This window comes from Carex rostrata, chromosome 27 (genome assembly GCF_964058835.1).
Source record: "Carex rostrata chromosome 27, lpCarRost1.2, whole genome shotgun sequence".
In the NCBI taxonomy this organism is placed as follows: Eukaryota; Viridiplantae; Streptophyta; class Magnoliopsida; order Poales; family Cyperaceae; genus Carex; species Carex rostrata.
In genome coordinates this window covers 3,200,490-3,227,823 of record NC_135944.1, presented here as the reverse complement: position 1 = coordinate 3,227,823, position 27,334 = coordinate 3,200,490, and the positions used below count along the sequence as shown (strand labels likewise).

At 33.0% G+C, this 27,334-nt stretch overlaps 1 protein-coding gene across 3 annotated transcripts in view; it reads right to left on the bottom strand.

Annotated features, from left to right (window-relative positions):
- The window catches only part of LOC144545191 (cysteine-rich receptor-like protein kinase 25), a 36,227-nt gene extending 10,110 nt beyond the window's left edge, over window positions 1-26,117 (bottom strand). The window contains exons 1-10 of one of the 3 annotated variants that reach the window (XM_078293784.1): window positions 25,706-26,117; window positions 25,312-25,542; window positions 24,539-24,755; window positions 22,529-22,570; window positions 22,059-22,214; window positions 21,705-21,871; window positions 21,421-21,631; window positions 20,879-20,948; window positions 20,522-20,672; window positions 19,825-20,440 (exon numbers count right to left, since the gene is read on the bottom strand). In XM_078293784.1, coding sequence (XP_078149910.1) covers window positions 20,174-20,440; window positions 20,522-20,672; window positions 20,879-20,948; window positions 21,421-21,631; window positions 21,705-21,871; window positions 22,059-22,214; window positions 22,529-22,570; window positions 24,539-24,755; window positions 25,312-25,542; window positions 25,706-26,020 — 1,827 coding nt within the window. In that variant the 5' untranslated portion in view covers window positions 26,021-26,117 and the 3' untranslated portion in view covers window positions 19,825-20,173. Of the gene's footprint in view, window positions 1-19,824; window positions 20,441-20,521; window positions 20,673-20,878; window positions 21,123-21,420; window positions 21,632-21,704; window positions 21,872-22,058; window positions 22,215-22,528; window positions 22,571-24,538; window positions 24,756-25,311; window positions 25,543-25,705 lie in introns of those variants that run through there. The other 2 variants (XM_078293782.1, XM_078293783.1) reach the window with 2 other exon arrangements.
- Window positions 26,118-27,334: the final 1,217 nt, after the last annotated feature.

Sequence of the window (27,334 nt, the reverse complement as noted above, 5' to 3'; positions counted from 1 at the left end):
CAGGGGTGATGCGCAACATGTATAATTTGTTTCTTGAACGGCTGGCCTTTGCTAGCAGTCTTCTTGATGTGTCCAGTATTGACATTACTCCTTTCTCAATCTCAACCTTACATCCATTTTCATCTAATTGGCCAACACTAATTATGTTGCTCTTCAACATAGGGATGTAATAGACATTTGTTAGTATTCGGTGCTCACCAGTAACGCACTCAAACATTACAGACCCCTTCCCTTGTATTTCAATCACTGAACCATCACCAAATTTCACAGAGCCTCTGACTGTAGTATCAATCTTAGAAAATTTCTCAACCGAGCCTATCATGTGGTTACTTGCTCCCGTATCAAGATACCAATCATTGTTTTCTGTGTCATCAGGTTTCACTACCACTTCGTTTTTGTGCAGCACTTCCTCACTTGGTGCCGAGTGGAAAATTTCACAAATCTCAGTCATCAACAGTGTCGGTTCATCTTCGGTTTGCGTTGTGACAAGGTTAACTCTCTCTCTTCGGTTTGGTTTGGGGCACTCTTTTGCAAAGTGACCATATTCATTGCAATTGAAACACTTAACCCTGGATTTGTCGAAGTTACGTGGCTTTCGGTCTTCGTTATTGCGTTCAACATTTCCTCGACCTCCACCATAACCACGCCCACGACCACGTCCTCTCCCGTGACGTCCTCCTCTTTTGGTACTGCCCGAACCTTCATCCTTCTTCCCTTTTGAGTATTTAGCCTCCCATTCGGCTTGGGTGAATAGCAACTGCTCTCCTGTACTCTTTGTAGGAGATCGCCCCTTCAATCCCTCTTCAAATGTTCTCAAACGCCCAATGGCTTCTGAAACCGACATCGTGTCTACATCTCCAAACTGCTCAATTGTCCCAACGATTTGAAGAAATTGATCTGGAACCGAACTGAACAGCTTTTCAACAACTTCGCTTTCTTCAAGTTTCGCGCCAAGTGATCGGATCTCACCAACCAAGGCAGTCAACTTCATCGAATACTCATTTACGGTTTCTGAATCTTGCATATGCACCTTGTACAATTGTCGTTTCAGTACTTGTACACGTGCCTTCTTGACACGATCTTCGCCAATTCGCATCTCCCTGAGTGCGTCCCAAGCCTCCTTTGCCGTCTGCTTCTCCGCGATTGCCATCATCACGTCATCTGGCACGGCTTGCGAAATGGCTACCATGGCGCCTTGATCTTTGTCGTCGTCTGTGTCTTCACCTTCGATCGCTGACCATACTCCTAGCGAACGCAAGATTATCTTCATCTTGACAGCCCATATGCCGTAGTTCGTTTCGCTTAACGTTGGATAATGGATCGGGATTGAGGCTCCTCTTGCCGTCGGCTTGACCACTGCAAGTGTCTTTGATTGATCTCCTGTATCACTGACCATTGCTTTTTCAACACGGCTCTGATACCAATTGATGGTTTTACTAAAGAAAGTAAAATAACTGGAACTGCACAGATACACAGGATTTTGCGATGCTCAACTCACTACATCATTTTCTGGTTTTCTTATATATATAGAAGCAAATACAAAATCATAACTGCTATATGAAAGGTTACATCCACTAAAATAAAAACTGGAATCTAAATAACTGCACACTAAAAATAACCTCTACTTTATTCTTAGCCATCCGCTAGGATTACTCTGTCAGCCTACCTTGACTGAACCGATACCAGAAACAAAATAAACTTTGCTGAAATAAACATAATAAACCATTTACAACAAGATTAACTCTATCATAAATTGCTTGTCTATGGAGCTGGTGCTTTGGTTGCCCTTTAGATATCATCAGTTGTTGTTTCGGCTGTCGACTCTATTTCTTTGGAATCTACTTCTAACCTTGTTAAATATCACGCTACCTTGTATACCTATTATAACTTAGCAAATAAATTGGATTAATGCACATCCATTGATACAATTCAAACCATTGATACAAAATTGATGGAAGTGGTTTCATCGGTCGTTGATAGTCCAATCTGCTGTAATGTCTACTCCACCTTTAAGGAGCCAAACGAGAAGTAAATTTGAAAGAGTAAGATGGAGTAACATTTGAGATAATCTGGATTAAGTTACTTCACCTGTAGATCCTACAATTAGAGTAACACCATGTTCTAATTTTCTCTCTTTTCATGAGCTTACTTCACCAAACTCCAACCAAAACATAATTATTTTAATCTACTTTAGTTCGGAGTAAGAAATTTAATCCAAATTAACTTTACTCCATAACCAAACAATTTCACCTTCAATTATGTAGTTCTCCACCATGTGGGCTCCAAAGTGGGTGGGTAGTGATCAAGTCAATTCCCTACAGTCTACATTATCATTTGCAGCATGCATGCAGTAGTGAAGCATGTGATTTAATTTTGTCAATGACTGTTGTGGGTTGTGGCTTCATCTGTACCTACCACAGCCTGCAAGAGGAAATCTATATGTTACCCGATTGCTTAGTTTTTGTTCAATGCTTTTTCGCAGGCAGCACATGTCATCACTGTTCGTCCTGTGAACACCTTTATCTTTTTGCCAAACCAAAACGCACTTCTAATTCACAAGGAAATAAAAAAGAAGAGAAAAAAAGAAAGAACCATTGAACTCGATCAAATATCCCACTTTACTGTTTCATTTTGTACCATTAATTCCATTTCATCTTGCTGAACTTTACTAAAATTTCTTAATCATTCCTTATACGAAGAGAAGAGAAGGTCAGCCATGGTGGCTGAGGCGGCACTTCCCAGCTGGCGTCACCCTTGATCAAAATGCTTTTCTACAAAGCACATAACCATCTTGGCACTGGAATCGTTAACGAAGATTATTGTCAAAATCAAAAATAAGTCTAGAAGATATTATTATCCCTAAAAAAAAATCAAGGACTGCTATTAGATATTCATGCATGGGCCTTGATTTTAAATTTCGACTCTTCAAAGACTGGAAACTAAAATTCCAACTCTTATCTTCTTCCTTTGTATTACAAAAAAAAAAAAAAAAAAAATCAAGTTTATAGGACGCAATTTGAAATTTCAAGTTTATTATGGCCGGATTTTGGTAGTTGGACAGAATAAAAATTATGAGATGAATAAATCTCTGAATAGAAGAGATTCGGATTCCAGACAATATCACCTTTAATTATGGAGTTCTCCACCATGTGGATTCCAAAGGGGAATTTTTTTTTCATAGAAATTAATAAAAAAGTAGAGAGAGAAACAGAAATAGTACAGTAGTTTTATTATTGGTAAAAAGAACGGTACAAATTTTACCAATTCTAAAAATCGAAAGCGTTTAGAACAGTAAAAGTTTCACCGTTCTTAAATCTTTCTTATTTCTTTTTGTTTATTTCTGGCAACAGGAGTTGTTACAGATTCGTTGAAAAAATAAAAAAATTGGATTTTAGATAGGTAATTTTTTACCAATCCAAACATTGAAACATAAGGAAGGATCTAATTAAATTATTTTTTGGTGACACCAGATTGCACTATATTTTCAAAAAATGTAAAATTTTCAGTTTTAATAACACGATGAGAAGAACTACATGAATTAGACCAAGGTTATAATAGATATAATAGTGGCCGACTGAGCATATGACATGCATGCTTTTCTGCTTCTTTTTTCTGTTTTTATGCTTTGTCATATGATCAACACAACTGCTAGCTACTTTGTCAGGTGAGACGTAGAGTTATTCCCGATAATCATATTATGTACTGGAAAGTCTGACGGTATAACACATAAACCTCAAGTAGAAGTACCAAATGATGCGCAGGAATGAAATTTTGCAATATGTGCTGGATAAAGCAATACACAGAGGTACGTGCAAGACAATTCTCTAGAGCATAGTGAAAATGGAGCATCCCAATTTTTGCGAGAAGTACCTTGAAGATACAAGAAGAATAGAAGTAAATAAATCTTACTATTCTCAGGTACACAACAGATAATACTAGATATTATCATACACAACTTAATGGAACTGATTGTAATTATGCATGAATTAATATCATGTTTTCAAATTAAATAGTAAGAAAAATTGCTTACCTTCTGCTCCATTTTCATGAATTGATAATACTCTTGATATCTGAATAAGCCGTGAAAGCATCACACTTGGCAGTGTGCTTGCACCAAGAAGAATCCCAAATGAAGCATCAGGCCTACAACATGAAATGGCTTACATTCAATATTTTAGATGTGATATCGTACTGTTCAAGTCAAAATTAAAGACTGGTTTCTACTTCTTTGCTAGAACTTCAACCCAGACAAATCCGATCGATCTTCCTGGACAACCTTCTATTTAATTATTTACAATTAATATTATGAAAGCTCCTTTAAGAAGGTAGCGAACAAACATGGTATTGTACTAGTAAGGTCAAGTACCAGCCGACAATACCAGTATGAATTGATAGTACAAACTTGTACCAGTTACTCAAGGTAGTCATCTAACCCCTTTTCCCTGAATTTAGTTCTACCTAGCTAGCCTCTTATTTGGATAAACCTTTGCTTGATTTATTTCTAGCAAACATTGAATATTTTTCTAGAGTTGAAAGAAAATACAAATGATTGCTTTATTATCTTTTGTAGATATTGTAGCATTGGTATTTTCCACTAATATTACGTTGAAGTTCTCTAAATTAGACGCTAACAAATAAAAAATTTGACAGGTATTACTGTATTCTATTATAATTTAGATGATGATATCTTTCAGTCCAGTTATCTCTAGCAGACTGTAATTAATTTCATGTTTTATATATGAAATGAGCTTTGTACCTTCTATCAAAAAATAAAATAAAAAATTAGATGAATAAATCTCTGAAAAGAAGTGATTAGGATTCCAGACAATGTCACCTTTAGTTATGGAGTTCTCCAGCATGTGGGTTCCAAAGTGGGTGGGTAGTCAAGTCAATTCCGTACTATAGTTTTATTTATTTATTTTGGATTTGAAGCCCGTAAGCGTCCCTACTATTGTCTATAGGCTTTGTCAATGACTGTTATGGCTTCATCTGTACCTACCACAGCTTGCAAGAGGAAATCTATATGTTACCCGATTGATTAGTTTTTGTTCAATGCTTTTTCGCAGGCAGCACATGCAGAGCTGGTCCGGAAGATTTTGGGGCCCGGGGCGGAATAAATGTTTGGACCCTTTATATATACCCGTGTTGTAAAAAAACGGACTTAACGGCCTATTATATGCCTGTTTAATTGTTAATGACTGTCAAACAGTTATGAATACACTTATCGAAGGTCTATTAGTGAATTTTTCTGATTAATTGACCGATTATTCTCGATTATTCCCAATTATTTCGTTTATTCTCGTTTGATCGTCCGTTTTTTCCGTTTATTCCCATTTATTTTCGTTTATTCCAGTGATTATTTAAGTTTACATTGTTTTTTTTTCCTATAACTGTATGATAATAAATTTCATAAACATGCATTGCAATTTTATTTGTACTTGACTATACATTCAATTTTTTTATATATGTTTTATCTTCTTACTTATTTTGAATTAATTGATTAATTCCTTTATTATATATATATCATATATTTTTCTTACTTACTAATGTAATTTTTTCAATTAGTACATCATGTTCATATATTAAATTAAGTTGTTATTACAAACTAACTTTAATGATTTTATGTTGGAATGTTTCATGTCTTTAAAATAATATATTGTTAGTGTTTGAAAATGCTTAATTCTCGAATTTATTTTTTAATTAAATAAATGTGTTACTTACACAAGTAAAGTGCATGTGTATTGTTAAGCGTAGTTTCATGTTATAATAATAGAACTAAGTTAAATTAAGTTTATTTGATAAGTTTGATGAGTTAAATAAATTATTTTTTTAATAAATTATGAATATATACACATAATTTTAATGAAAATACAAAATTGTCCGCATAATTCTGATTAATCGACCGCATTCCGATTAATTGCTTGATAGTATCCCGTTCATTCAACAAGCGTATACCGTTATTTACAATACTGATATACACAATTTTTTATTGATATATAAATAGATCATACCTATTTATAGAAAAGTTTGAACCCTTTGAATATTCAAAGTTTGAGTTCTAATATTTTATTTATTTTTAATATATACAAATTAATTTTTTTTTTAATATATGCAAAATATTTTTGTTTCTTTTGGGGCCCCATAAATCTTGGGGCTCGGGGCGGTCGCCCTGGCTGCCCAGCACCAGGGCCGGCCCTGAGCACATGTCATCACTGTTCGTCCTGTGAACTTCTTTCGCTTTTTGCCAAACCAAAACGCACTTCTAATTCACAAGAAAATAAAATAAGGAAGCGTCTAATTGTCATTTAACTTGCGCCAATCCTGTAAAATTACTAATTCAATGCTGTAACTTGTATAAGAAATCTTATAAAAAACACACTTTAAATTTCTAACATTCGACAGGACCACTTTGTGTACTTGCAACTTGTACACAATTTACCAAATTAACTGTACTTGATGCGGAACCACTTGATGCACTTCTCTAAATTTAATGAATTGTATGCGGCAAGGTATATATTCCGGTATGATTTTTCTTTCTAGTACAAGGTGAATTTATTATTTCCGCACTAAAAATATTTCTTTTGCGGTTCGTCTCAATAAATGGTGTGCACAAAATATATTTCCTTCGCACCGAGGTGATTTTATATATATGAAAAGAATTAGTTGCAAATTTATTTATTTTTTATATAATAAAAATAATTTTGAAATCCAATTTAATTATAATATTTATAATTAAAAACAATATTCAAGTTGTTCGAAATATACGTAACATGCTAATTCAATTCTAAAATAATTCAACATTTTCTGCATAATTGTTAATACATTATGATATTACACAAATGAAGTATTTTATCTTGCATAATCTTGAACCAATCACCTTTCAGATTTTCTCCTCTATTAATTAAAAATAAGGATTACTGCAAAAGGGTACCTTCATTTAGTTTGAATTGGAGAACATTATACAACTCATGAAAACTAATTCCATCTAGATCAGAAGACTGCACATTCGTAATTGGAAGATGCCTCATGCATTAAAAGGCTGACTTCAATATTTATATATTATTAATTGCAAATTCCTTTTAGAAATATTTATGTAATATGTTCATTCCCATCATGACAGACTAGGTACCACAATCCCTCGTGTATTTTTTAAATAGAGCTAGGGGTGTCAACGGTTATAATTAGGGTCAGGTGAAAACATTTTTATGCCCGTATCCATAACAAATTGTTCTTACTCGTACGAATTACATCATCAGTACACTACCTTTAGCTGCTATATATGGTTGTCAGATTATGAAATGGTAGAGGATAAATAACGGAGTAATGCGGCTTATATAATAATTATTTTCATTATTTAATAAATAAAACAATAAAACACATTTCATTTCACACATATATTTGTGTTTTAAAGATCTAAATTTTATTGGAATTTGCTGGAATTTATTTACGTGGTTTGATCATTAATTAAATGTATAACAACTACAGAGCAGTACGTTATTGATGCGGTCGATCGTGCTACGGGCCTTCTATCTAGTATTTCATCCTCATCAGCTAGTGCCTCCTCTTCTAGTGTTATTGCCACTTCTGACTCCATTTAGTATTACCTTTTTATGTTTTTGCTAGTATGCCTCTGATGTTCGATGTTATTTTGGTTTGATATGTTGATTTGTTGGTAGACTTTTATTGTTTGCTAGGTGTAGATGGATTGTATACTAGCGTTTTATTTTGGACCTGATGTATGAACTATTTCGATTCATAATGAAACCGGTGGTAAAATACCACTTTTTCAAAAAAAAACAAAAACTGTATAACAACTACCAAGAGTAGTTGTACAATGTATATTCATTGCTTATATTTTATATAATCTATATAATTTTTTATTATAATTAGCCGATCGGGTAACGGGTATGGAATAGACTTTATCCATATGAAATACTTTTAATTAGTATTTCGATATATACGAGGTATAATAATTGGTTGGTACTGGTGCTGTCACTCCTACAATACGCTGATTAAGAATTAATATTGAGTTCAATTAAATGCTAGCTGAGAGTTTAGAACTGTATAATTACCATAATGTAAGTACTGTTCCATTCCTGTAAAAGGATGATAAATTTCATTTACAAACTACAAGAATAGTTATTATTTTCCTGTCGTGTAAGTGTCAATTAAAGCTGTTAGCTTTTGACTATTTTCAAGAGAAGCTTCGCATAGCCACTTTGGCGATAACACAGGTTCCGTCGTCATGAATGATATCTCATATTTTGAAATACCCGATATCCTTCAAATTGACGTTTATCTTGATTGAAGCCATCTGAACTTTAATTTTAGGTTAATTAAAATTAAAATATTCCTGTAGTGTTGTACATGAGATAACAACATGTAGCACCATGTTGTTATTTATCCATATCTCTTCACACTCATCTCTTGTGTTTTCCATTAATGAATAAAAAGTCAGCTATGACTTGTTTCTTCAAATTTAATAAATGTCCCGTGATCTTCACAGAAATTTTTATATTTCCGTAGCGGATCTTTCAATGAAGCCGTCAAACTCAGAAAAATTGCAGAGGCCCCAATTAAAATAAAATATTTAAAAAGGCATTCAAAACATTGTGTGAAGCAACAAGTCATTATAGAAAGGCACTGCTCTTTGTCCAGTCCCAACTCAAGTCCATCAGCAAACTTGTCTATGGAACAGCTGCTCTCCTAAAGTTCTGTAAATCAGGATCCAACTCCCCTCAGTTACCAGAGAGTGCGTATCCTCTGAGAAATCTCATATTTTGTGTAACCAACTTGGCTGGTGCCTATTCAGGGATAGTGCAGCGGGACAGTAATATTTGAGTTTTGAAATTCGTGCATAACATATTTGAACGGTGGAGATATCTCAGAGGATGCAAATTCGTTACCGGAAGGGTACAATGATTAAAATACGAACTATACATGGATTAGTCCCCGCCAGATGCCTATGGAAAATATAGGAAGTCCGTTTGAGATTTGAACAAGGTTAAAAGAACGGTCCGGATTTACTCATTGTACCCTTAAATACATAGGGATACAAATTCATGAAAAATCAACCCTTACCTTTATGCAAGAATATTATATACCTGAAAATAGGTAATATAGTCCTCATAAGGGATGAACATAGTGTTGAAATCTACGTCGTCCTTGCCGGGTTAACTTAACTGTTTCAATAATTTGATATAAAGATTTGAATGTCTAATATGATCTCAGGTTCACCTTTGGTGGGTAGTTTTAATTATTTTGGTTTGAGATTCGTCAAATCAAAGTTAATAGGGTGTGTATACATACGTAATTTAAGTATAATCCAATTGTTATATGTAATTAATGGTTATTTAATCAATAGATTTTCTAAATATTTTTAATGCATTTTTGTGTGATACAAATATATTTGGTTATTTAGGAATATGTGATTCCCCTATTCAAATTTAGAAATTATTTTTTGATTTGTTAAAAATAATTTTCTAAGCACTTGTGATTAATTAAGTAAATATTTAAATAAATTATTAGAAGGCGTAAAAGATCGTCTAGCTAGTGCACTATCACATTACTAAAATTAATTTTACAAATCTAGAGAGTGCATGTATGCATGGCTATAAATACCCCTCCCTTCCTCTCTCATTTCACTCAATCTAACCTTGATATATTCTCCCCTCCTTTTACCAACAGTCCTCTATAGCCATGGCGTTCAACATCGCTCCTGTTTCCACACTCCAGAAAAATGAGCTTTACTTCCACTTGTACTTGCACCACACGTATGGGGGATCAAACCCTAACGAAGAAGAAATAGTAGACCCAAAACTTCCAATTTCATTTGGTCTGACCGTCATTAATGATTGGCCCGTGTACGATGGAAACGGCACCGACAAGACAATCGTTGCACGTGCACAGGGCCTGCATATTCAGGCTGGAATGAGCCTCAGGAGCTGGGAAAATTATTTCAGCATTGTGTTCGAGGATGACAGGTATATGTACACTACACAAGTTAGAAACTTAGAGCTAATATTAATTACAAGAAATTAGTTTTCTATTTTCAACTTTTATGATGACTTGATCAATAGGATATTAATTGTCAGGTACACAACACATAAACATTTGAAACTTGACAAACAAGTAGAAGCAGTGTATGTAACTTGCTAACTTATATAAGCATAATGCATGGCATATCGATCAGGTTCGAGGGGTCGTCACTTCAGGTGATGGGGCATGATGTCAAACATGGGGAGTGGGCCATTGTCGGAGGGACCGGACAGTTCCGTATGGCACAAGGCATCATATTCAAAAAGCGGCTGGAAAAAAATTTAGATGGGGATATTGTGGAGCTTGATATCCATGCCTTCTACTACGCGGGGCAACCTTGGACTCTCGGGGTGTGACTGTTCCGCAGCAAAATTAATTCTGGCATTATGTGAATCAGTCAGGTGTCGACCTTTTGTTTCCAGTAGTACGTACTTGGGATTGTTTCGTTATATCCATGCTTTCTACTTATTCCCATATTTTATTTTTGTGTGTTTTGTTTGGTTTTGTTTTGTTTTATTTCGATCCCATAATCCTACTCAATGAAGTGGATAGATAATAATATATGCCAGAATTTGATTGTGCTTGACTAATTTGGAATGATGTTACTGCTTGATTAATATCATGAGTGCGCAATATATATATATATATAATCTTTCATTTTATTTTTATTTTCAATTAACAGTATGGCAATTTCAAAGTCCAAACTGTACAATGCATGCCACGAGATCAATATAATTCTTTGATATATTTTAGTACGATTATTATTCTTTTACAAATTGAGAAGGTAGTTTTTATGTTTCTATATATACTTATAGGCACCATATATTCCTACAACAAATGTGAAAGAAGTTTTATTACAATTAGATCCAAGGACCTATCACAATGAGACAAAAAGAAGAAAAAAAAATACCAAACTTTTATTGGCGGATATAATGTCTCAAGCCGTACTAAAAGAAAAATCTAACTATATGTTTTAAAAAGTACTAAAAATGTTAAAAGGAACTACTGAAGTATTACTTTAGAGAAAGAGGAGGTAGCACAATTGGTTAGAAAAAAGTTCTAGAGTTGTTGTACCCAAAGGTTGAGAGTTGGATTTCCCCTCATGACTTTGCAAATTCTGCAAAAATTTTCAAAAAAGAAGTGTTACTCTAATAATTTTTTTCTAAAAAGTAATATTGTTTAATATTTTTAAAAATATACAGCCACCTGTTTAATATTTTTTGTAATTATATGTTGAAATCAACGAGTTTGTGTTAAATCTATGTACCTAAATGTTTAAAACTACAACATATTTGTTAAAAAAAAGTTGAACACTTAAAAGATATAGTCTTGCTGTAGCTCTTGATATAAAGTAGTTGCTATATATAAATATCATAAACTGTGAGAGCATATACTTAGTCCGAGATGTGAAATTTTCTTTTGAGACAAGTCTATTTGATATTGCCATTTTACCATTTCAAATTAAAATTCGGTTGATTCGGATCTATTTCAGGAGAATCGACGGAGGTACGTTTGTGTATGTAGTAATTGGTAAATTCAGTGCAAATGGACTGATAGTCCTAAGATCATACCTAGACCATTGGTGATGCACCTTGAATGATTAATAACATGGTATATGTCCAAAATAGAATCAGTTTTTATTTTGTGTTTAGCATATAATTCTTATTTGGTATGATTTCATCTAGTTGATTGACGAGACATTTTAGATATTTTTTCTTCAATTAATGATGCTCACCCGACGCTAAAGTAGGTGGCCCAGCGTGCAGCTAACGAACATCACCTGAAGGCCTACAAGATATACATCCATTAGAAATTTTCTTGTACATTTTGCTTTTAGACATGGTTTTCTTTACTCCAGCTGTTGCGACTAGATTTATAACTACCTTTTTATTATCAGAGTTCTCTTTTTGTCAGTTATTCTTATTTGTATGTTATTCATGCATCAGAATATATAGGACTAGGATAACTGTTGCTTCCTTAATTTTATGACAAATTTTTACAAATTTGAAGAGCATTTTTTATTCTGTAAACTAATTTATTTAATATTAATTTACTTGGGCATTAGTTTAACTCAAATTATTAGTTGAGAAACATTATTATCGTTGCCTGTATTTCATGGGTTGTGAAGCAATGTCAAGGACAGCGGTTTGTGTGGGTACAAACGTTTCCAAAGACAATTTTTTTCTTTTGTTATGAGACGTTATGATGATTACATTTGCCAGGAATCTAATATAATTTCTGAAATAGATAATAAATCGGTGGAACATTAATTGCATGCTAAAATGAAACACCAATTTATTGATCAGATTGTTGACTTGCTGCCATTTAGTTGGAATAGGTGAACAATGCACTAAATTGGAATATATATGCCTCATCCATTAACACGCTAACCGCAATACTTTCATATTATTAATTTCAAATGGTATTTAGAAACATTAATATTATAACCCGTCACGACAGACTACCTACCACAATTAATTCCGCATCTACTTTTTTAAGCAGATTAAGTAATTGATTATGATGATCGAATGATGCGATTACCTAACAAGAAGAATATAATTACTACATATTTAAGGCAGCACTTGCATCAACATGTACAGATTTAACAATGAGAAGTCAATTCTTCTCGCTTTGGAGAGAAAAACATTTTATTTTTGTTTTATTTGAAGATAAGTGACATTATTCAACAGTGTTTGCAACTCATCATCGTGGGTGGCGCCTATGTCCACGTCAATATGTATAAATTTTTGCGTACTTAATATAGAAAATCTTCAGTATTCATTATTAGGTATTTATATAATAACATATAATAATACAATAATAAACAATGATCGGTTAACTAGGTATTTTTAAGATTTAATTTGTTACATTTGTATGATATTATTATTTTTTGCTAAACAATTAGTTACATCTTTTTAATACATTTTGTTCCGTTTCTCAGTTATATATTTATTTTTTTAATGCATACATTATGTGACATCATTAATCGGGTTTAACACGTCACCGTTATTTTTAAAGATATATTTTTTAATGCATAACCAATTGTGTTTTGTAAATTATAACTATATCTGTTAAAAACAGTACAATTACCAAACAAAATGTTACAAGGAATTTGTTAAGTGCTTGCAAGAATAATACTTTTGTCAAAAGTAACTTGTTTAATATTTTCTAAAATATTCAGTCACATGTTTATATTTATTTTGATTATATATTGAAAGCAACTATATTGTGTTAAAACTAGTTATCTAATTGTTTTAAATTACAATTAATATCTTTGTTAAAAATTTTTTTTGCTAACTATGTTTGGAGATGGACACTTAAATAATAATTAAACTCCAGCACCGGAGAATCAGCGGAGTTTTACGTGCAAAAATTGTTAAAATCTGTGCAAATTGAATATTTTAGGGTTAATCAAACCTAGACCATGGGAGATGCACCGTAACAAATTAATAATTAACATGGAACGTCGATCTCCAAAATGGAATAAGCTTTAATTAGGTGCAAATTAATTTGAATTATCCACTGATTATTTGTAGATCAATTAGCAAGACAACAATAATTTAGGCAACAATAACACAAGTCTTAGGCAGCATAATGACAGAGTATTTAAGCATGCAGCAAGATGTTCGATTAAGGTGATATTTATGAAGGCTTTGAGATTTGTAGTTGAATCAATTAATGCCTTTCATGGAATAAATTATAACCCATCTCTGTGTTAAATTAGGTCAGTGCTTATTAGAATTAATTATACTTGGTCTCTGTATAGTAGGTAATTTCCACCATCAAGTTTAACTGATACAAAATTTATGAAAATGGTAATTAATTAAGATGAACTAAAGAAGGCATTGAAAGTTAACTCTACTGAAATTACTAGATTGTTTCAGAGTAAATTCTATTGTTCAAATATTTTAAATTGAGATAATTTTTTTGTAATTTTTGCTCGTACAATTATTTTTTGGCCAACCTAAATTTAAACATGAAATTTGTTTAAGTTTCTATTAATTATAAATATTATACAATTTATAATTTTCACAAATATGAACACATTGGACATAATATAGGACACTATGATGCTTTCAAACTGGTGGTTTTTTTTTTTTTTTTTTGAAAAATTGGTAGCAGCTACCAATATTGAATTGAATAAATGTGTTTACAACATCTCTAGTCTAATAAAATTATAGATATTACAAATCAGCCAATTCCTATAGGCATAACCCCTCTTAGCATTGTGTCATTAGCCATTGAATGTGGCCTCTGACCCATACCCACAGTAATCCACAATCGAGTCTCTTCTCCTGCCATGTTAGAAAGTACCCCTGGTGGCCTTCTCTTCCCTCGAAATATCACTTCATTGCGCTGCTTCCACAGCAACCATATAACTGCCATACATCGTGTCGCCCATTGTCTCTGTGGTATCCCTAGTGCTGCACTATACCGAGTTCTAGACCGCTCCCAGGTCTCCAAAACCGTATCAGCAGTTATATATTTGCGGCCTAGGCGACTGTTTGACTCTCTCGTGTGTTTCGATCTGAAATGACTTGATTCAATGATCTGAATCTAAAGTTTGAACCGGAATCAATGGCCCGCATCTAAACATTTTTCATTTTTATACAACAACACTCCAAGCAGCACTACGATGAAAATGTTAGCCACAAAAAACGACCTGAATTTTTTTGGATCTAGGCCATTGATCCCAGTACAAACTTTAAATTCAGCTCATTCCCGATCCTTCTAGTAAATCTAAATTTTTATGGAATTCCATATATATATTCTTTCAACCAAAATGAGGGGTAGATAAATGATTGAGAACTTATACCTTCTAGTCAAGCTTTTAATTTCCTATATTAATTGTTTGAATAATGTTCGGGTCCCCGAACTGTATTCTTCGCCCCATCCCCTCAACTAGTTCAACAGCTTCCAACTGACTTTTCAACTGCCAATATAAAAATAATTAATTTTGACTAGCATATGTGAAATGAATTATGAATAGCATTGTCTCCAACAACTTTTTGTACGTTCAATTCATTATGCACGTACTATGAATAGCATATCTGAAATGAACAGGGGCCAGTCACTAAATTATGAACAGAAGCACCAGCTCCCAACCAAACCTTTAATAAATGTAGGACCACAATAATTCCATATTTTTATAGAAAAAATTGATGTTGAATTAGTTTCTCAAGATTATATATGAAAGAATAATAATGTTGTCTCAAACTTCAAAATCTTTCATTCTTTTTTTCATAAAAAAGGACCTGAAATGTGCTGAAATAATATTTGGAGGGGGGGGGGGGGGGGGGGGGGGGGGGGTTTGTGTGTGTGTCTCTATATATATATATATATATATAAGTATGGTGCAATAATAATTTGTTCCCCACCCATGAGCTTTCATGGACCATACTTCTCGGGATGTAATATCAACTTATATATGCTCAATTATCAATAGATCTATTGAAAAAAGAAAACAAAAATTATGAATAGAAATTGGGAAGTGAATATCATGAATAGCACTGTGTTCCAACAACTTTTTGTACGATAAATTAATTATATGCAGCTTATGTGAAATGAACGGGGGCCAGTCACGAAATGATGAACAGAATCATGCATGAGCTCCCAACCCTACCTATTTATCTCCCAAACCTACCTTTAAATACATTACCAAACTTTAGTCGTATCAAATTCAAAAACTGATATAGTACATATACGACCAAACTTTAGTCGTATCAATTCAAATACATTAGCACGCGTGGGAATGCCCTTACTAGTTGGTTATCTCCCAGTTTACACATTAATTTTATTAACTTAAAAACACAAAACCCTCGTTAAGAGATCGTTACCAGTATTTGTGGGATCGTGTCAAAACCATAATAGTGTATTGATTGATGGAAGAACTCGTTGGGGAGAAATAAATAGGGAGAAGATAGAAATTTATTTGATTTGACAGGTTTAGATGTTAAAAATAAAGTCAGGGCAGTCTAAAAGGCGTGAAATTAAGCTCATTCTATTGCCCTTATTAAGCTCATTCTATTGGTTACGAAATTAAGCTCAGTCTAATAGGGATATGCTTCTACTAGCCGAATATTAATCCGAACCAATATATATAAGACGTTCATTATGTATATGTTTTATTATCTGTTATGATAATAAGAAATAATTATTTACAAGTTAAAACTAACATTATTTACTCTTAATATTCCGCAAGAGATGTACAATTCAATATTATAATTCATCATACATATCTATATTCGAAATACACATCCATGAATTATATAGAATATTCGACATTCAACATACATACCTATAATTCAACAAACATTCAACATAAACAACATACATATATATTTATTACAACGTGTCATAGTGCCATATTTCGGCTCTTGCCATATTCTTCTTTCCTTCTTTTGTAGATCCTAAATATTACAACGTGTCATAGTGCTAGTTTTGATACTCCCCCTCACTGTGACACGTAGATGCCATTCATCATTAATTTTTCTAGAGCCGTGTTGAACTTTTTACTGGCAACCGCTTTGGTGAGAATATCTGCAACCTATTCATGTGACCTTACGAACAATTAAATAAAAGTTTGTAGGATAGATCTCCATCTTTCTCTCTCAAAATATAAATACACTTTTAGAAATTATAAAGTATGAAGACTGAATTTTTAATTTTTATTAATAGATAAATACTTCACAGACATAGCTACAACTTTTAGTAAAATATCAATGATAAATACTTTTCAAGCATAATAATAAACTAGTAATCGTGCCTGTGCACAGCAACGGGAGCAAATTATGTAGTAGAAAACATTAAGCTCCTTAATAAGGAGGAGAGATAATTTAAATAAAATTTGTAGAGAAAAATAGTTAAATATTATATCTATCTACAAGATAACACATGTGAACTCTAGTGTAGTGGTAAGAATTTTCGCAGTAACAGAACCCAACTGGGTTCGAATCCCGCCTTTAGCAGAAAAAAAGAAAAAATGGTGCGCGGTGCACAGACTCGGTCCGCAGGTGCCTAGCGTGGTCCACAGGTGTGGCACGCGGTCTACGGGCACTGGGATCATGTGCGGCGCGACCAATGCATACTTAAGTGTTGAAGCTCATAATTTGAAAAATTCATCTATGTGCGATCTGGAAATTCAACAGCTGAGCATCGTTATGAAAAAAAAAACAGTAAATCAAAACCCTTGAAGGATCTAGACATTGAGCTCCTTAATAAGGAGGAGAGATACTTTATGCTACATGGATAAAAATTGATGAAAGGAAGGGATTAATCCCATTTGAATAAAAATTTCGATACAAGGAAAGTAAAGAAAAAAAATTTAATTCATCATGAAAAATACAATGGTACAGTGTAAATTGTTTGGCATGCAGTTCCTTCAAGATTATATATGAAAGAATAATAATGTTGTCTCAAACTTCAAAATTGTTCTTTCTTTTTTTCATAAAAAAAGACCTGAAATGTGGTGAAATAATATTATACACAAAATTGGGCTGGATTCTGATCGCACGGTACTAATTAATTTAAACACAAAATTCGGGTTACTTCAGAGGATCTGGACACAATCTCGTGGGAATTTTTTTATAAACCATAATTAATTAAATTAATTTTAGCAAAGCAGTATGATTACTTTTTATTTTTTACAAAAATCATAAGGACCGAATCTCCAATTTGGTCTCCAAATTTTACTTTTTGGAGAGATCAAATTGGGGATTCGGTCTCCACATTTTTCTCTGTTTTGGCCAATGTTTTGACTCTGTTTTGGTCTGTTTTGGCTATCCATGAACACCCTATATTTCTGTGATTATGTTTCGGCCCTATTTTTGCCTGGGACAGCCACTGTTTCATTCAAGAGCAAGCTATTTCTGCCAAGGACAGCCCCTGTTTCAGCCAGAAACAAACTGTTTCTGCTTGAGATAGCCCCTGTTACAGCTAGGAACAAGCTTTATCGGCCAGGAACAGTCTCGTGTTTCAAAATAAAGGGTAACCGAATCCCCAATTCGGTCCAAAAAAAATAAAATGTGGAGACTGAATTGGGGATTCGGTCGTTATGGTTTTTGTAAAAAAGAAGTAATAATGCTGCTTTGTTAAAATTAATTTAATTAATAATGGTTTATAAAAAAAAAAATCGTCTCGCGGACCCAGTATCAAAATAGCAAATTAAGATATACCTTATATTTTATAGCCATCCACTCTCTCCGATTAGAATATAAAACTCTCCTCGCCGTTTTTACATTAGAGAAAAAAAAAATAAAAAAAAAGAAGAAGATGGAGTCTTCTGATTTGCTCCAATCTTTCCATCCGATAAAAAGTAAGAAAATAATTATTTGAGTCATTTTCTTTTAACTATCCAATGATAATCTTCCAATTAATATTATGCTGGTACGATACCAAATTCATACTTTGCCGGGAGCATTTGTTCACAAATAAAGAGAACATATGATATATACACACGCAAGTTCGATAAGTTTAAACTAAGTTTCCAATTAAGATTACATTCAGTTTACCCGGGAGAAGTATACACGTGTGTGACTATCTGACTCCACGCAAACTGTCAGGAATTAGGAGGTACTGGTACAGACTCAAACTTTCAACATTGTGGATATTTTTTATTAGCATTGGGCCTTTCTCTATATGGAAAACGCATCTCGAATCAATAAATGGGCCTATACATAGTGTTCTCGGCCCATTTATGTTAGCACTTCCTTCATTGTGAACGCACAGGCCTCAATAAAACCCAAATAGAGGGATGCGCAATTGGATTGAATGCAAATAACAGGGACCTAAGAAAAATACAGAGGGCTAGTTGACTTTGTAAAAATCTTGCCACCGGTACTTAACAACATTTATAATACAATCCAGATTGGCAGATTTTGTTTCAATTTGAACTTTAGGTTAAATCTTCTTCATTGCTGCAATGCTGCTTGATTCCTAGCTAGGCATTGATATTCTTTTATAAACATATTTAAGAATCAATTCATGTTAGTCTTGCAACTGATCTTAATTTGAAAAAAATATTCAAAAAAGCAATATTTATTATATTGACGATATGAATATACTCAGAGCAATTGGGTGAGTGAAGTAAACATGTGAATTTTTTTTCTGAGTGGGTAGTGAATATTATATTCTTAGGTTTTTTTAGTATGAATTAAGCATATTAAACCAGGATGCAAAATTTGTAAGACATTTCGACATTACAAAAATGGTTATCAAATGTCCACTTTTAGAAGTGTAATCAATGAGGAATGCTGAATTCGAGAAATTATATATATTGGAGTTCAGGGAGTAGTGTTTATGAATAAAATTAATTGAGGGTCAAAATTAAGGATTCTGAAATTCTAAATTGTTTCAATCAAAATTAAGGATTTTGCGTTGTTAGAAAGATATTGCTAAGTATGTTCAGAGAGAGACGAAGATGAACACTTAATGAAACTCCTATTGCAACTCTTAATATATATCATTAGTTACTATGAATAACAAAGGTTTACATGTACCAAGGTAGAGATGTCAATACTTTTTTTACACAGGTCTATTCTGAGTCGAAATATGGTTTATTTCATTTTATCATTTTAAGATTTTATATTAAATTTGGTAGAGTCAGCTCTTGCCCTGGAGAACCGGCTGAGTTTTGCACGCAAAAATTGTTAAAACCTGTGCAAATTCAATTATTTATGGCTAATATCAAACCTAGACCATGGGAGATGCACCTTAACAAATTCATAATTAACAAGACAACAATAACAAAAAGTGGCCAGTTAATTATTATGAAATGCAATCAGTGTGGAAGGCAGAACTTGTGAACATACATTGGAGTTAGAGGTGTTGCCATTAAATTGTTCCAGAGTAAATTCTACTGTTCAAATATTTTAAATTCTATTGTTCAGAGTACATTGGGATTGGAACAATTGCTTCAACTGTAAAATTTGAGGATTGGACCTTCATGTTTTTCTTCAAAAGCAACTAAAAAGCAAGTTAATTAAACACCTTGCCATTTTTATAATACTAACAAGTCAGATTGGATATAGATTGTTTCATTTATCTAAACATAGCTGTCCATGTTTTATGTCATGTATGTAGTGACTAATTAATGTACATTAGTATCCATCTACCTAATGTGTAATAATATGTTTTTCTAGCTTGTGCTCTGCTCACTAGTAGAAAATAGAACGGATGGCATGCTGGAAGTAGTATCCGGTGATGATGGCAGAGCGGGAATAGATGGGGTGTTTGTACCGTGAAGCATACCACTAATGGCTGCCATGTTTGGTCTTTTGGTTGGATCGTCTTGCACGCAGAGTAACCCGATGTGGATGCATTTCATAACTTCTTCGGAGGATGCGTTATCTAAGACTGGGTCCTTCAATTGATCAATTTTCCCTTCTTCCACATGTTGCCATACCTGAAAACCGATCAAGGACATTTATTGAATTTGTAATGTTGATTAATTTTACTAATTAAGTTTGTGTCTTTGAGAACGTACATAGCTAATTAGGCTGAAAGCACGGACAGAATTGACAAATGCGCTGATTTTTCGTCCCGTTACAATCTGTAGAAGTAGAACACCAAAGCTATAAACATCCGACTTTGCTGAAAAGCTCCCGTGCAGGACATATTCAGGTGCCATGTATCCACTATAATATTTCAATGATTTGGAAATTAGTGTATAATTTGATTTAATTAGTAGAATTAAATAAGAAACATAGAAACCTTTGAAGTCGATCTCTCAGCAAAGATGAATTTTTTTTTTTGAAGAAAAAAAGATTTTTTTTTTTCTTTTTTTTGAAGAAAGCAAAGATGAAATTATTAATGGATATTGAAAAGATAACAGCGAGCTTACAATGTTCCGGCAACAATAGAAGTATCGACATGAGTCTGATCTTCATCAAAAAGCCTTGCTAGACCAAAGTCTGAAATTTTAGGGGTCATATCTATATCAATCAAAATGTTACTAGCCTTTAGATCACGATGTATAATTTTGAATCCAGATTCTTCGTGAAGATATTGTAAGCCGCAACTGATTCCATATATTATTCCATATCGTGTTTCCCAGTTAAGTTTTTCACGTCTGATGGCTTCATTTGCTGAAAAGTTTTCAGATTTATTACAACAGGTTATACATTTTTTTGATGGATTGTTACACATAATAAACTAATTTAAATGGAAGTTGGTATTAACATCATAATAAATAACAATCATAACTATTGCCAATTGTACTTGTTGTGCAAATATTATCTATATTTGTAAGTTATTTACTTATCCATTTGTCAAGTAAAAATAAAACAAATGTAAATTGTCAAGACCTCCATTAGGTAAGAACTTCCATTTGATAAAAAAAGATAGTCATATTTATACTATAAATGTATATAGCAATTGGCTTACCGAAAAGAAAATTGTCAAGACTTCCATTAGGTAAGAACTCGTAGCATAATATTTTTTCTTTCTGCTCTATACAACAACCAAGTAACTTCACCAGGTTCCTATGCTTAATTTTGGCAAGCAAGTCCACTTCGTTTTTGAGTTCAGAAAGTCCTTGCTTCGAACTTCCCGAAAGTCTTTTAACTGCCACCGCTTGTCCATTTATCAGTAATCCCTGTGTCACTTGTTTAAAATCAGAATTTCATTCCTACATTGTCTTAGTAGGGACATAATATTATTTTTCATACCTTGTAGACTGATCCAAATCCACCTTCACCGAGCTTGTTCTCATCAGAAAAGTTGTTCGTAGCCAATCTTAGTGTATCTAGATCAAATACTTTAAACTCCGAATAACATATCAAACTTGAGTATGACTGATATTCTAGCGGGCCAATGTATTCTTCATCATCAGATTCTGTGTACAAACAAAGTTTCAGTGTACCAAGCATTTTACTAGTCTAAAATTATATTACTCATACAGGGGACAAGAATAGTTAATTAAATTCACAATGTAGCTAGCCTAGTTAGTTTTTTTAATTTACCTAACAACTTCAAGAAAAATAAAAAGTTATGTAATTTGAACGTTGATAGTTGGAACTTACTTGAAGTATTTGCTATTGATTGCCTTCTCCATAACCAAATACCACCTACTGCTAAAACTAAAGCTGCGGCAACAGCACCAACTGAAACTCCAACAATTTTTGATAACTTCTCTCTACGGATACCCCTTACAATTTTCTTTATCTGTGGTGGCTGAGCTGGAGCAGTAATTTGTGGGTGCGGAATCATGAAATAAAAGCAAATAAATCAATGAAGACATCCAATTCATCAGTTCAAATTAATAATAACAAAACATTGCTTTATAAATTATAATCATATATAAACAAATTTGAAATCCATAATTTTCAGTACACGAAGTTACTGTCATTCAACTTGATAGTTATTTATTTTATATCTTCTAAAATAAATTATAATAATAAATAAAATTGTTCATAGTTATTGGTGTCTGCTTTTTGCTAAAAATTAAAATCTAAATGAATAAACTAATTTTTTTTTTTTCATTTCTACTAACCATATATAGGAGGCAGCGCTGGAGATTGCGTACTTGGTAACACTAAAACAATAGATTAACTTTCCGTTAGAACATTAAAAGATACTTCTTAGAATTAACTACAGTATATACATACATACATAGACACATACACACACACATGCACACACAAACACACACATAAATACATACACACATATATACATAGACACATACACACACACATGCACACACACACACATAAATACATACATACATGCATGCATACATATATATATATATACATACAGGATAGAGCTAGACATTCGAACTATGGGATGAAACATGTATGGGGGTCAATCATATAAAACTTTTCTACAGAGAATGGGGGTGAATTTTACTTTATCATACCCATTTCCTCTAATTACATAGAGAATCATTTATAAATATAAATATAAATAAATAAGTATATAGATAGGGTAATGTACTTTCGGTATCATATGGGCCGAAATGCTACCGGTTCAAATTTGAAACTTTAAAATCCAAAAAGTCAATCTGAACCGTTAGATGTGATCTCTGTATTGAAATGTGCTTGGAGACCAAATTTTACATTTTTATGAATTTTTTTACTATTTATTAAGCTACTTTGAAAATTACTAATCCACTAGTGGCTTAACAAAATAGTAAAACCGTTGAATCAACGATTTTCAAAGTAGCTTAATAAATAGTAAAAAAAATTCAGAAAAATGTAAAATTTGGTCTCCAAGCACATTTCAATATAGAGATAACATCTAACGTTCAGATCAACTTTTTAGATTTTTGAAATTTTAAATTTGGACCGGTAGTACTTCGGCCCATATGCTACCAAAAGCATATTAGCCTATCTCTCTCTCTCTCTCTCTCTCTCTATATATATATATATATATATATATATGAGTAAGGCTACCATACATTGCAATATATAGGCATCTTTGTGCATTGGACTTTAAATCACCGGATTCAAAGTTTAAATAACCGATCCAAATCGTTCATCTTGTTCTCTATATTAATATGTGTTTAGAGACCAAATTTTATGTTTTTTGAAATATTTTTACTATTTTTTTAGATTTATTGAAAATCATTGTTTTTCAAACAAATCTGGACCACTAAAAACAACGATTTTCAATAAATCTAAACAAATAGTAAAAAAATTGCAAAAAAATGTCAAATTTGGTCTCGAAACACATTAATATAGATAACAAGATGAACGGTTCAGATCGGTTATTTTGACTTTAAATCCAATAATTTATAATTCAATGTACAAAAATGTCTATACATTGCAATGTATGGTAGCCTTACCAGGTTGGAAATCACTTGTTGAATAGTTGCATTGGACCGCCCCCCACCCCCATTGTTGCAAGTGTGTTGATGGTGTTGCGTGTACTGTTTGATGTGAAAGGTGTTGGATTTGGGAGACGTTCTTAGAATATTGGCTGGTGAGTTCTACAGTACAAGAGTGACCGATTTAAATATTTATTAGTGTAGGCATAATTAATCTGTTTGTTGTTTAAATAGGATAAATAATAAAATTTGACAGTGTACTATATATATATGAATAGGGTGAAAAAAAAAAGATCAATTATCACTGAAAAACTGTCAATTATCAATATAAGCTACAAAATAGTGTGAACAAAATATGGATTTTTCTCGAGTATAATGGAAGAAGCAAGATTAGTCCCCACTTTGAACAAGAAACGAGAGCCAAGATTGACCCAGTAAAGAAAAGGAATGGAAGTCAACGATTAGTACTGATGGTGGACCCAATGTAGAGCGACAAGAAACCATTATTCTTGCCTAACTTTCAATTAAATCAAATAATTGGTGGTTCCCACTTTATAGGTCTAAATTATTGAAGAAATAAAACATGCAAGACTGACTGTTAAATTAATTTCTTGAAACTTAGTCCTGTAGTTTTATAGTTTGTGACAATGGATATCTTTTTAATGAATTAATATCTTTATGGCCATAGAAGGAGGAAGCAAAATATAAATTAATACAGGGTGAACTATGTACCTGGTGGGTTCAGCACAAGTGCGTCCGAAGGGTAGAAAGGCCACAATGCAAAAACAATGTGGCAACTTAGTCCAGATAGCACTGTTACGTCCTTTAAACCACAGCATTTGATTAGCTTTTCATAATAAATTTTCAAGCATTGACCACACTCATCGCTTTTCAAGTCCGGGATGCACTGGACAAATACATATATGGTTTTGTTGGCAGCCACTTTACTCTGCGTTGAGACAAGCTTACGTCAAGGCCAAATTGATAATGAGGTTGTAATATAATTTTCAAATGCAAGTTTATTTTTAAAAATTTGCAAGATTTAATTAAGAATATCTTCTGGGTCAATTGCAATAGGCTATATGCATGTACAATGAGAAATATCTGCCTTGTACCTTACTGCTATTAATTTGTTTTTCTTATGTTTTTTCTTTAATGCTTTTACTTCTTTTTTGTGATTACCTGCTCCCATTTAATACTATGAGACACTTTTCGCGAAGATAAAAAAGTGACTTTTTGTAACGGACTACTTTCATTGTTCTGTTTTTTCTTTTTACGACGGTACTTTTTGCGACGGACGACTGTCATAAATGCGTTTTCTCTCTCGCAAAAAGTGTCTACTTTGTTGTAGTCTATCCTTGCAACTTTAAAATTCCTATAATATTCTTTTAGTTCAACAATCTGAGTGCCGAATATATAACAAATTAGTTAAACAAAAAATACATCACAAGAACTAGTTATGTTTGTATCAATTGCTATATAGTTATAAGATTTGACTATGTTACCTGATTCAGCCCGAATAGTTGAGGTAGGGTAATCACTCTTGCAATAAGTTGATTCATGACTTGACCCATTTCATATGTGAATTCGATGGATTCTGTTACATTGTCAATTTCGTAATGATAGTATTTAGGTGATGGATATAGGACCGAAAAGAAGCTTTGATTCGAATACCGCAAGCGGCATGGCCAGTACCATATGACAGCGCTTTTGCTATAGGGGCAGTATTGAAGTATCTGTGGCAAAGGAGTACAGAAAAATGACTGATTTGTAATTAACGATCAATAGTTAATAGTTAATACACATTAAATGGCACCTCACACTGAAAATTAACAATCAAAGGAAACAGAAATATGTAATTATGTAGTTGTTATATTTTCAATCTGTACATCTACCTACCTCTTTAGCAGCCTGAGTAACGCAAGACTGGCAATAATTGAAGTCATCATATGCATAGCACATCGCCATACCATACACACGGTCTGAATCGTTTCCAACCGTGTTATTGAAATAGAACAATTTAGTTTGGGCAGTGTTATCTATAAGGGAGGCCAGAAGCACTTGAAGATTCCCTAAGTAGGTGCTTCCATCGGTGTAGTTATCAGAAGAGCAGTTATATAAATGCAATTCTTCTTTGTATCCATTTAGGCTGGTGATGAAGGCGAGGGAAGTAAGAAGAAAGAGGGGAAAGAAGGAATTAATGTCGGTAGGCATGCCTCAGTTTGTATTGTAGACTGCTACTTGGGGCAAAATATAAGACCATAAATGAGAAGACTTAAGCACGCAAATAGTTCGCTCCCCCTTATAATTTCCACAAACACCAAGGAGCCTCTCTCACCACATACTTATTTTATTCTAGAAAAATAAGAGTGTCATTTTCATTTTTGATTTTTTTGCTGGTGCAACAGTTTCTCAAAACCTCTTTTATAGATATCAATCTTGTTCCTCTTCAAAACAAAATAATTAACTAGACTATATTTAAGCATAAGAGATATTTAAAATATTTTTCTACAAATAAATTTTGAGGAATAAAAATTACAATATAGCAACCCTGATAAAAGTATTAATGTAGCAATTTCAAGACTATTTGCACACATATCTAAAATTGAAAGGACGGAGTTCATAAATTAGAAGTGGTTTCCATCGGGAATAATTCGAGGTGGTCTAAGCGAACATGGTAGTGTTCCGACGAACTACCCACGGTAGCTATGAAATTTTATGGAAGTTGGTGTTCTTTACTATTAAATTCTTCCGTGGATGTTCACTGAACCTCGAACTACTCAGTTTGTGTGTTTAATAGTTGTTTAGTTAAAATGTTTTAGTGTTTAGTGTATGGTTAATTGTTTATTGTTCAATTTTGAGGTCTAGAGTAAGTCATATTCTTCAGTTTAAATGCTTCATTGCTCAGTTTGTTGGATTTATTGCCAATCTCGTTAGATTTAATGCCAACATTGAGCATATATGTAATTTAATTATGGATTGTTTACTGTCATATATGATTATCAATTAAAATGATCAAATAAAGTAATAGACAATTAATATATTCATTATGATGTGGTCCATAAATATGTAAAATAATTTAGGCAAAGATCAAATCATTGATGGACTGATTTAGAAATTTGCAATTCAGAAAAGTACCTTTTCAGATGTCAGAAATCTGCCTTTATGGAGGATTGTGCTGTCCGCACGGATATCAATGCAGTCGCACAGCTTTTGATGCGCCAGCACGGTTTTTGATGCACAACACAAAATACCTTTTTCAGTTTGGCCGATAACCATAAAGGTTATTATATATAAGGATTGGTCCGCAAGACACAAGGTAACCAAAAAAAGCATAGAAACTTAACATATATTTTTCTCTTAAGAAAAATACAATTCTGTGTGCTTTCTCTTCTTCTTCCACCATCAAAGAATAGAGAAGAGAAATCCATTAGAAAATTTTGGAGAGAATTTCTCAAGAGCTACACCTTGCTGTCTTGGAAGACTTATTCCTCAACCCGATGACAAAAGGCGAGAAGGACTTCTTGC